At 53.1% G+C, this 12,649-nt stretch overlaps 1 protein-coding gene across 1 annotated transcript in view; it reads left to right on the top strand.

Moving 5' to 3' along the window:
- Positions 1-756: 756 nt before the first annotated feature.
- Positions 757-12,649, top strand: part of CADM3 (cell adhesion molecule 3) — a 31,089-nt gene continuing 19,196 nt past the window's right edge. Inside the window, exon 1 of the mRNA XM_049634728.1 lies at positions 757-968. Within this exon, the coding sequence (XP_049490685.1) occupies positions 887-968 (82 nt within the window). The 5' untranslated portion in view covers positions 757-886. The remainder of the gene's footprint in view (positions 969-12,649) is intronic.

Raw genomic sequence — 12,649 nt, 5'->3', positions numbered from 1 at the left:
CAGAGAGGATGAAGCGGGGCGGGGAGGGGGGACCCTCCGGAGTTGCTTTGTAGATGGCTTGGTTGGGCAAGAGTCTGAAGTGAAATCAGGTGTCAGAGGGGGAGTCACTTCCTGGACAGGGGATTGAGGGACTGCTGATCCCCGTGGCCTGGAGGTTTGCAGGAAGAAGCCTTTCAAGGGAAATTGCCCGGGGCCGCACACTGTTGCTGGACAGAGGACTAGGGGCTCTCGGGTCAGAGGAACTAGGGACGTGTGTGTGTTTGGGAGAACGGTCAGGGTAACTGGCTACCCAAAGGGAGATGTCGATGTCGCTGGGCACGCTGTTGATAGGGGATCCCCGGTCGCCAAAAGAGGGAGGGCGGGGCGGGAGGATCTCGGGGCCGGTGGGCACGCCCTTGCCCGGGCCTGCAGTGGCCGCTCTCGCCAGCTGGCCCAAGGCCCTGCCCGGCTCCCCTCCCTCCGCCCCAAGCCTAAGAGGGGCGCGCGCAGGGTCCCACTGCTGAGCCAGCTCCCTCCCGGGGCTCCCCACCCGCGCCGGGCTGGCGGAGCTCCCGGGGGAGAAGGTGGAAGGCACCACGAGGGCGCGGAGGGGGTGCGGGAGGCAGGGGGAGTGGGGAATGCGGCAGCTTGGCCCCCCCGCGACCGGCCCAGCCCCCCGCCGCCCCCCCTCCACCTCCAACCGAATGGTTCGCTCCGAGCGCCCTATTTAATCCCCGCGACTGCAGCAGCGCCCGGCTCCCTCCCGGTCCCCGCCTCGGCCCCGGGCTCCGAAGCGGCTCGGGGGCGCCCGGTCGGCCAGCGTCGTCGCCCACCGCCTGCCCAGCCCCCTGCCCCCGGGGACCCAGGCTCGCCAGCGCGCGCAGCGGGGAGCCGGCCGGGACGCGCCATGGGGGGCCCCTCCGCCCTGCCCCTGCTACTGCTCCTCGCCAGCTGCGGGGCGCCCGGCGGGGCCAACCTCTCCCAGGACGGTGAGTTGGGGGTGGGGGCGCCGGGGCGGGGGCTCCGATCGCGGCGGGGCGGGGGCGGGGGGGGGGGCGGGGGCCGCCTGTGGGCTTTGTCTGGAAGCGGGGGTTCGGGTCGCCGCCGCCGCCGCCGCCGCCGCCGCCGTTGTAGCCGGGCGGGTCCGTCCGGGCATCCGTGCCGCTGTGCACCTGCCGTCCGCCTCGCGTGTGCGTGTGCACCGGGCCCGGGCGGCTCGCGGCCGCCCCGGGTCTGGCCGTGCGGCTGTCCGTGTGCGTGTGTCTGGGTGTGCGCGTCTGTGTTGGTGTCTGCCTGTGCGTTTGTGTGTCAGTATCTGTGTGTATGTCTGTGTCAGTGTGTGTTGGGGGCGGAGTGAGATCTGTCGCCGTTTCGGTCCGGGCGTGTGTCGGGGTTTGTGTATGTCTGGAGGGGCTGGGGAGCCGGTGCAGCCCCCCCCCCCCCAACTGCTGTATGCAAACATCGCTGCCCCCCCCCCGCCCGCCCCCACCCAAGGCGCAGCTCCGAGTGGGCAGGGAAGGGTCCTGGGTGAGGCTGCCGAGGGGGGCGTGGGCAAGGAAGGGGGGGGGGCTTCTCCTTGGAGCAAAACAACAACACAGGGCGGGGGGGTGGGGGGGGGGTGCCAGGATGGCAGTGTCCCTAGCGGTGGCAGCAGCTGGGAAAAGAAGCCCAGACAGGAGCGGACGAGGTGGGGGAAGGTTGGGCAAAAGGAAGCATCAAGATATTTGGGAAGGAGGATGCCCAGAAAACCCAAGGCTGTCCTGGGCTAAGCATGGATTTTCCCAGATTTGGGGTGGGGTAGCTCGCCCAGCCCACTTTGCCCCAGGTGGGAACTCCAGCCTGCTCGGGTTTGTAAGGGTAAGAGACAAGGGAGAGAGTGGGGGGGAGCAGGGAGGCGGGGCCAGGGTGAGGGGACTTGGGGAAGAGCCCCTCCCGCCCAGGACCCGGCTATGTAGGTCAGCGCTGTGGGGGCCCCCTCAGCTTTCTTAAAGGCTGCTGACAGCTCATGGGGTGGCAGGGGACAGTTTGTGGGGAGCCCAGGAAGGGAGCCACGGCTCGCAGCCTCAGGTCCCCGGAGGTGGGAGGGCAGGCAGTGGAGGGACTAACGGAATGCATCCTCAGACCAGTCAGAGGAGGGCTGGGCTGCGGTAGGGGGGAGAGGGGACGGGACCTCTGCGGAGCACAGGGATGTGGGGAGAGTGAGGGGGAGGGTGGTGGCTATGCCCGGCCAGATGCCAACGAAAAACAGAAAGAACCGCAGGGGAGGAGAAAGGGGAGGCGGCTCCTGGGCTGTGGACCCAGTGGCCAGCAGGGATGGGCACAGGGCCAGGGCGGGGCGGGGGTGGAGAGGGGAGGGGTTGAAGCTGGGGAGGATGATGTAAAGAATTTCATCTGAAGAAAACAGGCGAGCAGCCTGGGTGCTGGAGGAATCACTCCGTCTCCCCTGACCTCCGCTCTCAGGCCTGTCTGGGTCATGATAAAGGAGCTTCGGCCAGCGTGAGCACCCTGGGGGTCCATTCCCTAGGGCTGGCTGACTCCTTCCACCAGGTACCCATCAACAGCCTGAAGGGAGTCACCACTGAGACAGCAGCCCCTCCCCTGGGTGGAATCCCCCTTCCCCAGAGGACCACACTGAGGACCCTACTGGCTGAGGAGGTGAGGGGGGGTGGTCCCAAGGGCCAGCCGGGTGCACGGCAAGGACAGGCTTCCGGGTGTATGTGCCCCAAGAAGGATCCTCTTCTAGGCCTTGACTTCCAGCTGCAGCCCCCGCCTTTTCATCTCGCTAGCTGCGTTCACCATAGACAGTGTGACCCAAACTGCACCTGCTGGGCAGTGGGGACTGACAGCCCCAGGCTGGGACCTAAACAGAAAGGAGTCACCCCAGAAAGCTGGGAGCACTCCAGCTCTAGGATGTAAACACTGGAGAACAGAGTAAATCTATATCCTAGCCAAGTCTTTCTTCACCAACCACACGATTTCGTCTTGGCCCTCAATTTGGGGGCCCAGCCCTCACCCAGATGTAAGGTTGAGAGGAAGAGAAATCCTCTGTCCTCGTATTTATAAACACTTCCTAGCAGTGCTTGAGGGGGAAGAGGGGAAGGCACTAACTTTAGAATGGAGAATTTCCAGAGGAGAGGTTGGGAAGTCAGGGATGGGTGGGGAGGGAGGTCTGTTCCCGAGGCACAGTCAAATCAAGCCTCATTTTCCTCGTAGAGCATTATCTGTCTCGATAATGGACATCTGTTTGATGTGCAATGTCTCAGGACTTACTGATGTGGAAGACACACAGCCACACACGATCTTTATCTAAATGAATTCCACCTCTTAGTTTCCAAACCTAAGAAGGGCCTAAGAAGCTCTGATGTGGGAGGTGGGAGTACAGATTTGATGCCCATGGATGGTGGTCTGGATGGCCATTCTGACCAGGGTCACGCCAAAGATGTGCCCAGTGCCCCTGATGTGGCCTGGGTCCCCTGGCAGGGAGCCAGGCAGTACATAGCTTCCCGGATAATGTTTGCCCCAAACAAGGAGATGCGGTGTGAAAGTTTAAGGACAAGATACCCTAATACACTAATGTCTGAGTAGTCAAGGGTGTGTATGGAGTGGCTCTTTCTATGCAGAAAGAAAACAGACCTCATGTGCGGCTGGGGTATATAGCTCCCTAGGGTACAGCATCAGGTTTTTAGGGTTCCTAAAGCTGAACAGGGACTGAGAAGCTACAGAAGAGCAGCAGACGATCTCTGAACCTGACCGTGCATGCTGTGGCTAGAGGCCCAGGGCCACTTTGGACATTCGGTTTCCCACCTGCTCCTTCCTTCTCACATTCCTCCACTAGCACCGGTAGAGGCTGGCAATTCCAGGTTTGCTGGATACGACACCTGTGAACTTCATGTGTCCTGTGCTGAGCTCTGGTAAGCTCAACATTCAACACTGTGCACAGCCTTCCTTGGGTTCTTCCTTGTCAACTTATTTCCAGCACCCTGTGGGTTGACCTAGCACAGAGCCGATGGGTGGACAGCCTGCTTTGCTTCAGCTCATAGCAATTCAACCTTGTCCCGCACTGCCCCATACATGAATATCTTTCCCTTTCCAATGACCTTCCGTCCACTGCCATCCATTCTTCGGCCCCCTGGCCAGGTGCCCAGCGGAGAGCTCATGCCCAATGTGCCAAGAAGTCCAGCAGGCGTTCACTCTAGAGCTGCCCACGGGTCTGCCTGGCAGGCCTGTACCATCCTGCTTCTTCCTTCTTGCAGCTGTAACCGTTCTGTCCCCATGCTCTTCCTGGTTGCAACTCTAGCCCTTGGGAAGGACAGATGTGCTCTTCCCGGCACAGAGAAGTTGAGGCCTTCAGAGAGACCCCGGTACAGCAGAACTTAGCTAACTCCACGCAGAACCAGTCTATCTGACCAGGGCCCCAAGCTGTGGCTCACTCACTGGCTACCCAGAGCCACACCCAGAACTCTGCCCTGAGCCTGAGCTCTCTCTGGGGCCAAGCAGCACTACTGTTTTACGGGGTTCCTTCCAGGACAGTGGTTTTCTCACTTTTATTTTTAAAGATGTGAAATTCCTTCATCACACAAGTAAACCAGACCAAAGGAGAATTACTCTTGCTGGAAGACAGAAGACAAACCTGTAGCCCTTTCACCCTTCTCCCTGCACCCCCCCACCACGAACACTGCCTAAAATCCCTATGCCCTGGGGCTCTGCCACACCCAGCCTGGGGTCCTCCGCTCTAACCTGACAGCAAGGGAGCCAGCTCGCTGGCCTCAGGCTCTCTCTCTCCCTCTCTCTCTCTCTCTCTCTCCTTCCTCTCCCAACTGAGGAAGACTGGAGACCCAAGTCTAATTTCAAGAGTGCCTTGTTGGAGATATTCCCTGCTCAGTTGGAGAGTGACTCACAGTTCTGCAGCCATAAAATTCCACAGATGGCATCTTTTTGGTGTTCTGGTCACTTTGAAACAGCAGACTGGGTAGCTGTGTGATTGCTCTGTAAACCCCTAGATTTGATTTGGGGACTCCTTGCTCATACACCTTGCTTGGAGTCCACATGATATGCAGAACGGGACCAAAGGCTGCTTGTCCTTCCTTAAGTCATATGCTAGGAATAATATCTTCATAGTCATCGCCAGAGAGCCCTGGGGGGCTGTGAGTAGTCACATTCTTTGTTGTTTCCTGCTCCGGTAGACTGCACCCTGGCTCTACAATCTCTGTTTTGTCATCTGCTTCTGAGTAACAGAATGTCACCCAAGGACAGTAACCTGGGTTCCAGATTCTCCAGGAAAGCAACTGGTGGCCTGGACTACCTCCTTACTGACTACTGAGTGAAAAATCCCCAGGGCGTTAGAAAGTTTGGGTAATTGTATCTTCGCCTTCCATCCCTCATGTTAAAATTTAGCATTTCCTGATTCACCATTGGCTATAGGCCCATATACTGGAACATTTTGTTTCCTGGATGAAGTCATGTCCTAAAGGTCTATCCATAAACTCTGACAATAGCAATCCCCATGGGAATGCTTATGAGCGATCAAGAGAAACAGACCATCAGAAAAAGAGCCTGGAGAGGCAAGCCATCAGAGAAAGATTCGGGTCTCTAAAAACTCCATCAAATTAACAATAAACACTCCATATGTAACTGTAAAGCAAAAAAAAAGAATAAGTCTCAGAGCCAAAGGCCAGCCTCCTCCTCTAGGATCAGCAGTAGTGATGAGTCTTTACAAAGTCAGAACCAGCTGATGTTCAGTGTTCCTATAACCCGAGAAAAACCCAACCCAATCCTGTTATAACTAGCCCTGAGAAACCAAGATTTCCAGAGTCTTGAACACATGAAACCGTTGAGATTTTTGCAAAATAGAGGCTTAGTAAAGCTACATATTCTTCATTGAAGGAACAAGTACTGAAGAGAGAACCATTTGCCCCTTTACCAAAATTCCTCTAAGTGTGAAGAGACTGACCAAATGTCCCAACGACAAATGCCTTCTTAAGAGGACTGATCCACCCCTCTTTTCCATGCACGATGAAGACTGGACTATTCACAGCAATTGTGGGTGCTTCAAGGCACACTGACTTTGATACACCTCATACCCCATCTGGTGATAAGCACACTTTGATTTTCTCATGCCCTAGTGTCTCTGAGGAGACACAGACTTTGTGGCACTATTTCCCTAATTAGAAGAGATACTGGTTAAAGCAAATGAAAACCCCCTCCACCACCACTAATACCTATGTAATTGTCGTAATTACTAAGGTACATGTTGACAAACTCAGCCTCGTGGCAGTCTTCACTGTTTATATAATTTTGGGTGTATATGTGACAGGTTCAAACAAAGCACTTAAGGAGGCCTTTTAGAGCAAGTGATGGGTATAGCATGATCCTAACAGTAGTCCTGATGTCTGTTCTTTCAGTTTGACTCCTGGAGAGCTAGTGCCTTAACCCAGGATCCCTGTTCCCCTGCTCTTTGCAGAACAAACTGGAGCTTTGAGCTCTCCATGGTGCTAACCCCCCACAAGCCACCCCAGGCCCTTCTTGCTGCTCTCCGTGGTCCTGCTCTCCCTCCACCCATCATGATCTCCACTCTCTAAGGTGCAGCTCCTTCCCTCCCCCACCAGGAGCACACACGTGAACCTGGCTATGATCCCTGACCTGCTTGACTAGAAAGAGGGGAACAAGCCTTGAGATATAGATATGAAAGGTCCTCACAACCATCTATACAGCTGTAGGAAGGGGACAGAACGAGCAAGTAATACTGAGGTTGAGAAGATGTGCTGTTTGAAATGCTCAGGAGACCAGGGCCTACAGTGACCTCAGATGGCCTCTGAAGAACTGGATGTTCCGCCATAAATGGAGTCACAAATTAAAAACAGAACTACACATAGTTATGTTTGAGATTGACATGGTATTGCTCATAATCTGGTGTACCACATATACCCTATAAATGTGGAATGCAAAATGAGCCCTACTCAATTTGTTAAGTACGCCCTTCTTAGCCTGATGACCAACACAAACTGTCCTTTCATGGTGCTAATGTTCTCTTTTCCTTCAACCTTAGCAGTAAATATAAAGATAATACACACTCATGGGTTATCTGAGTAGATAACAGAGGACTTTAATATATGAGACACATCGGAAACAAATATCAAAACCCTGACTCACGCCCCCCATCTTTACAACCATCTTGTACAGAACTAAATGGCTTTAAATACAACCATCCTACCCCAGAGTCCAAGTCCTTGGCCGAATCTCAGGAAGCGCATCTTTAAACTGGACTCTGCTACTCTTTCGGGGTATCTGCCAATAAGCTGATGACGTCAAATGCGGCAAGGAGCCGAGAATGCTCAGCCCCTGCCAGTCTGAGACTAGATAGCCTGTTCCTCCAATAACATCAGAACTACACACGCTGATCTTCCCCTAAATGTTGATTTCCCCGTATCAATTTCTTAGTCATAGTTCGTATAAGAGTTAACACTTGTGAATGACCTCCAGCAGAATCCAGTTGGGGGGCAGGCTTCCAAGATGAATCTCCAGGGCCCTTCTTCCATTTCCTCCTGTGAAACAAGGAGAAACTTCATTCCTCAAGGACAGGTAATGGAAGTGATTTATCTCCATGAGCGAGCCTTCAGGAAGACAGACTTTGGGTTACAGTAACAGCTGGAGTATCTCCTATCTACTCTTCTCCCTGAGCCCCCTGTTCTCATGAACAGCAGACGTGTTTCAGAAAGGATTCTAACGCAGGTCTTCCAACATTTTGTTTCAAAATGCGTATCATTCTTCTACGTGAGCTCTTACCTCTGGGATTCCTTAACCCTCTCATCTCTCTGTCTCCTGGAGATCTCCAGGAGAATGATAAGAAGCTAAATAATACAAGGAACTAAAACGTAGTCTTCTCTAAGGGTTTATTTTCCCTTACCCCAGCTAGACCTGCACTAATTGTGTATTGATTGCTAATTATAAGCACCTTTGGCTCATCTACTTCCAGTTCAGGGTCAGAAGGGTCAGAAGCATCACCTTGCCCTAGGGAAAAAAAGAAAAAGAAATGAAGGCTGCTATCTCAGCCATTCATCTCCAAGCTAACCACTACCTAGCTCTGTACTTCCTTCATGTAATCCCGGATATTAGCAAGGCAGGCTGGAGAATGAGTACTTCCAATGCCAGATTTCCTTGTGAATATGCAGATCCTAGCTTCCTACATTTATTTGTCTTCTTGTGTTGCCCAGATTCTTTGCTTCCAATCCTGACTCTAGAATTCCAGCCAAACCCTCAGACAGGGTACAAAAGCTCCAGAGGGTGAACAGGTTTCTTGAGTCTCTGACTTAAATACCTGAGACTTCTTAGAAACCCAGCAAGACTCTAATAAATACATCGGTGACAAGTAACCTGAGACTTAGCATGGCCTAGATCAACCTCTGAAGAGCCCAGGGCCAAGTTCTCCTGTTATTATGAAACGATGGGCCAGTTTGGCCATCTGCTCCTAATCATTTGTCCTTCGGCAAATGCAAAAATGACAGGACAATTGTACTCATTCTTACTCTTACTCTAATTCCTCAAGATGATGAAATCTTTCCAAAGATGTATTATATGTTTTCTCCTCTCATCCCTATCCTATCATCTCAAACAAATATAAAAACCACCACCACTAAGCCCCTGGGCCTCACATATTCTCATCCTCCACGGCTGCTTCATGCCAACTCTCTTCTGGTTTCCAAGCCCTGGAGTCCAGTGTCAGTGACAGATGGCCTGAGCCTCAGCCCTGGGGAGAAAAGGATTCTGTCCCTCTCCTGGGGAGTCTGAGCAGAAGAGGGAGCTTGAATTCTGCTTTGGGGAGAATCTCTGAGTTTAAGCCATATGGTTTTCTGGAAGTCAGGGGTTCTGACTAATAATGGGCTTGTGAAAAGGGCTCTGTATCTGGGTCATAAGAAAGGCTGTGTATTTGTGTCAGAAAAAAAAAAATAAAAACAGATATGAATAGTGAAAGCTGTAGCCTGTCATGTGTGTTGAGGGGCACAGGCTGAATGAGAAAGAGGGTAACTAGGTTGGGATGTATACACATCTTGGAGAACAAAGTTGAGTACATACCCTCGTCAGAGAGAAGATACTCAGTGAAGGCTTAAGAAAAGAACAGGAGATCGGTGGGTCCCCATTCTGGGGACTGTGAGGTCTGCAGACTCAGAAGAAAGTGTCTGTTTCACAGAAGTGTTAGAATCCCCCAGGAAGGCACAAAGTAAGGCTAATCGGACAATGTGCCACCCTCTGGAAAATACATTTTTTAGGTGAGAAACGGGAAAGGGAAGAGACTAAATCTGTTAGGATGAGGGAGGGGGCTGGAGCGGTGTAGGCGTGTGGTGCAGAGCACGGTTTTCTTTATGTCACGCTCCTCACCGCTGCCCTGAACCTGCCATCCACACCTCGACTCTGATCACCCAGTGAAGGGAAACGGTAAAAACAAGTCCGTAAAACCAGATCCAGCAGAGATGAATCCTTTCTTGCCTGACTTCTAACAAATTAAACTTTTTCACAGCATTGTTTCCCCCCACACACACCAAGCCATCAGCCTGAAATATCTAAAGTAGGACATAACGAGCAAAGCAGATAAGTAAGTTGAGCCTGTTGAGAAAGGGGGTCCATCCACGCCCTTGAGCAGGCACAGAGGGTCTGCGGCCGGGACTGCGGTCTCTCCTCCCCAGGGCGCCCACTCTTTCTCCCCCACGCCCCTGCCCTACTTTGCCCCTTCCCAGTTTACGGGAAAGCCCCTTACCTTCCCGTAAACATATTTTCCCATGAGCTAGACAGAATTCTGCCTTCACTTACCCCACACTGCCTCTGTTACATTTCCTTTCCCAAGCATTTTCTAAGATGGGAGAATGTTTCCCAGTTCTACGCCAGCAAGGTAAATTTAGGGAAGGAGCGTGAAGTGTCTGCGCTTGGTTCAGGGGGACGTGTAAGAGTTCAGACCAAGTCCGGCTTCCTGACTGCTGCATTAGCATGCAGACCCCGGGTCGCACCTGTCCTGATGTCTGTGTGTGTGAGCGGGAATGAGGAGGTGGGGTCAAAGGGCGCTCCGAAAACGGCTCAGAGCTACCATCCACGGGAATGATGTCATGCCCCGCCTTCCGAGCTACACAGACCCCGGCCCCCTGCACAGACCCCGGCCACTCTCCCCCAAGCTCTTCCTGAGCCATCCTCTTTGCTCTGCCCCATCCCCTCCCAGCCTCTTAGTGCAGAACACTAGACGCTTGTCCAGAGAACACAGCCTAGTCCCGGAAGGACAAGAGCTAAGGCTGGGAAGGGGCTCTTTGGGGATCAGATCCCCTTCCTCTCTGTCTCCCAACTGCAGTTCTTGCTACAACACAGTATTGGCTACAGAGGGGCTTGTTTTGGTTGGGGGCCAGCCCAGGGCTCCCTCCCAGTGCTAATGCACCGAGAACACTGACTCAATAGCAAATCAAAGCAACAGCTGTCCCCACCTCCTTCTCTGCCACCCACTTCTCAGTCTCCGCTCCTCGGAATCTTAACTAAGCCTCTGAGGGGCCCCCTCAGCCTACCACAAGCCCACTTCTGCCTCCAGATTATTCTCTCTCCTCAGCTCCAGAATAGGACACGCTCCTCTGCTTTCTCCTCTCTTGGAGCCGGTTCCCTCCGCACGGTCAGCTCAGCATCCCGCAGCCGGCCCCACCAGATGCCAGCACACGCATGCGCACACAGCCTGTCCTCAGTCAGCCTTTTTAATAGCTCCGGGCATGGCAGTGCCTTCTGCCCCTTGCTGTCCTCTTTTGTGAGAGCCGGAAGCGGCCAGTCAGGCCCTGAGTCTGTGAAGACGCCCTTCTTCACAGCTGCAGGAGCCCCCACCCCACCTCACTCCGCCTCTAACCTGCCTGGCACTTAGGAGCATTTCCCTCCCTTGAGGTCTGGAGTCCTGGGGGGCCTCACTGCAATACACAGAGCCCTGGGGAGCGGGGGGTGCGGGGTATATGTCACTGAAAGTAAAATCATACTAGCTGACAACTTAACCTCTGAATTCATTGGCCCATAAGGCTGCTATCAAATGACAGGAACCACGGGAGATGGGCTTCTAACCACGGCTCCCAGACACTGCCTGTGTGACCTTGCACGAGTTCCCTAACCTCTCTGAGCCGTGGTTTTCCTTCTTTATTTCTTTTTAAGTTTATTTATTTATTTTGAGAGAGAGAGGGTGGGGGAAGAGCAGAGAGAGGAGGACAGAGAGAAAGAATCCCAAGCAGGCTCCCCGCTGTCAGGGCAGATTTCAACGTGGGGCTGGGTCTCACATACCGTGAGATCATGACCTGAGCCGAAATCAAGAGTCAGACGCTCAACCCATTGAAGTGTCCCTGATTTTTCTTCTTTAAAATGAGATTTGCGGGGCACCTGGGTGGCTCAGTCAGTTAAGTATCTGACTTCAGCTCAGATCATGATCTCACAGTTCGTGGGTTCAAGCCCCACATCGGGCTCTCTGCTGTCAGTGTCGAGCTCTCTTGGGATCTTCTGTCTCCTTCTCTTTGCCCCTCCCTTGCTTTCTCTCCCTCCCTCTCTCTCTTTCTCTCTCTGAAAAATAAATAGACATTTAAAAAATGAGATTTGCCCTGGATGCTACCTCGCATTCTTATTGGCTATAAAAGTCTATGCTTCTAAGAATGATAGAGGGGAAATATTTGGGGGAAAATTAGGCATAACAGAAGGAGGAGAGGAATAACTGAAGTGTGGCAGTAGGGAATCAGAAAGGATATCAGTTCCGTCCTCCGTCTGATGGAATCAAAAAGATCTTAGGATTACCCACCTCTGGCCATTAGGGGTCAGTAGAAAATGACCAGACATGCAAATTGATGGCTGGGTTTTCGGAAATAGACAAAATATATTTATTCATGACATATCGAAGCTCGCTACTTTTTTTCTAACATTCGGATACAGCAAAACATTTGGAATAACTAAATTTGTTTGGGGTGGGGTTTTGTTTGTTTCTTTTGGGGGGCTTTTTTGGTTTTAGTGAAAAGAGGGTTAACACACAGATAAGCTTTTTGTTTTAACCCCACCCTTACGCCCACCGCAGGCCAGCTAGCCAACTAACCCAAAGATTCCCTCCTCCTCATTCAGCCTGGAAAAGCTTAGCCACACACCATTCCAAGCCCAGGAAACAAAAGCCTTTCATTTTCAACGACCTGGTTAGGAATGAACCAAAAGGCATCTATCTGCCAACATTCAGCAATAAACCTACTGGAGCCTGGATCAGCCCCTTCCAAGCCCGAATCTCTTGGATTATCCAATAGTGCAGGATTCCTGGTTCTGTATGTCTGAACCTCGTGGCCACGCTTCACCAAGCCACGGGGCAAATCAGCCCGACAGGCCCCACTTCTAGTGAAGGCTCTGTTCCCCACCTCTAGTTACCATCTATTTTCACACAGATCCCGCGTGCCTCCCGGGACAGTAAAGCAAAGCTGAGAGAATAGTGCCTTCCAGGCCCGGGAGGCTGCCAGGAGCCAGTGGGAACGGAGATAAACAAGGCTCCAGGAGGAAAAGCCAGACAGCAACAGAAAGTACGGAGGGAGGCAACAAGGAGAGAGGTCCCAGGGGCCCAGCCAGAGAGAGGGTGGAGGGAAGGCCTAGGTGAGGGAGGCCGCGGGTCGCTGCAGCGGGGCCGAGCTCTGAAGCTCTGAAGCAAGCCTGA

This window comes from Panthera uncia, chromosome F1, assembly GCF_023721935.1.
Source record: "Panthera uncia isolate 11264 chromosome F1, Puncia_PCG_1.0, whole genome shotgun sequence".
NCBI classification, from domain to species: domain Eukaryota; kingdom Metazoa; phylum Chordata; class Mammalia; order Carnivora; family Felidae; genus Panthera; species Panthera uncia.
This window is presented reverse-complemented; position numbering and strand designations above follow the sequence as displayed.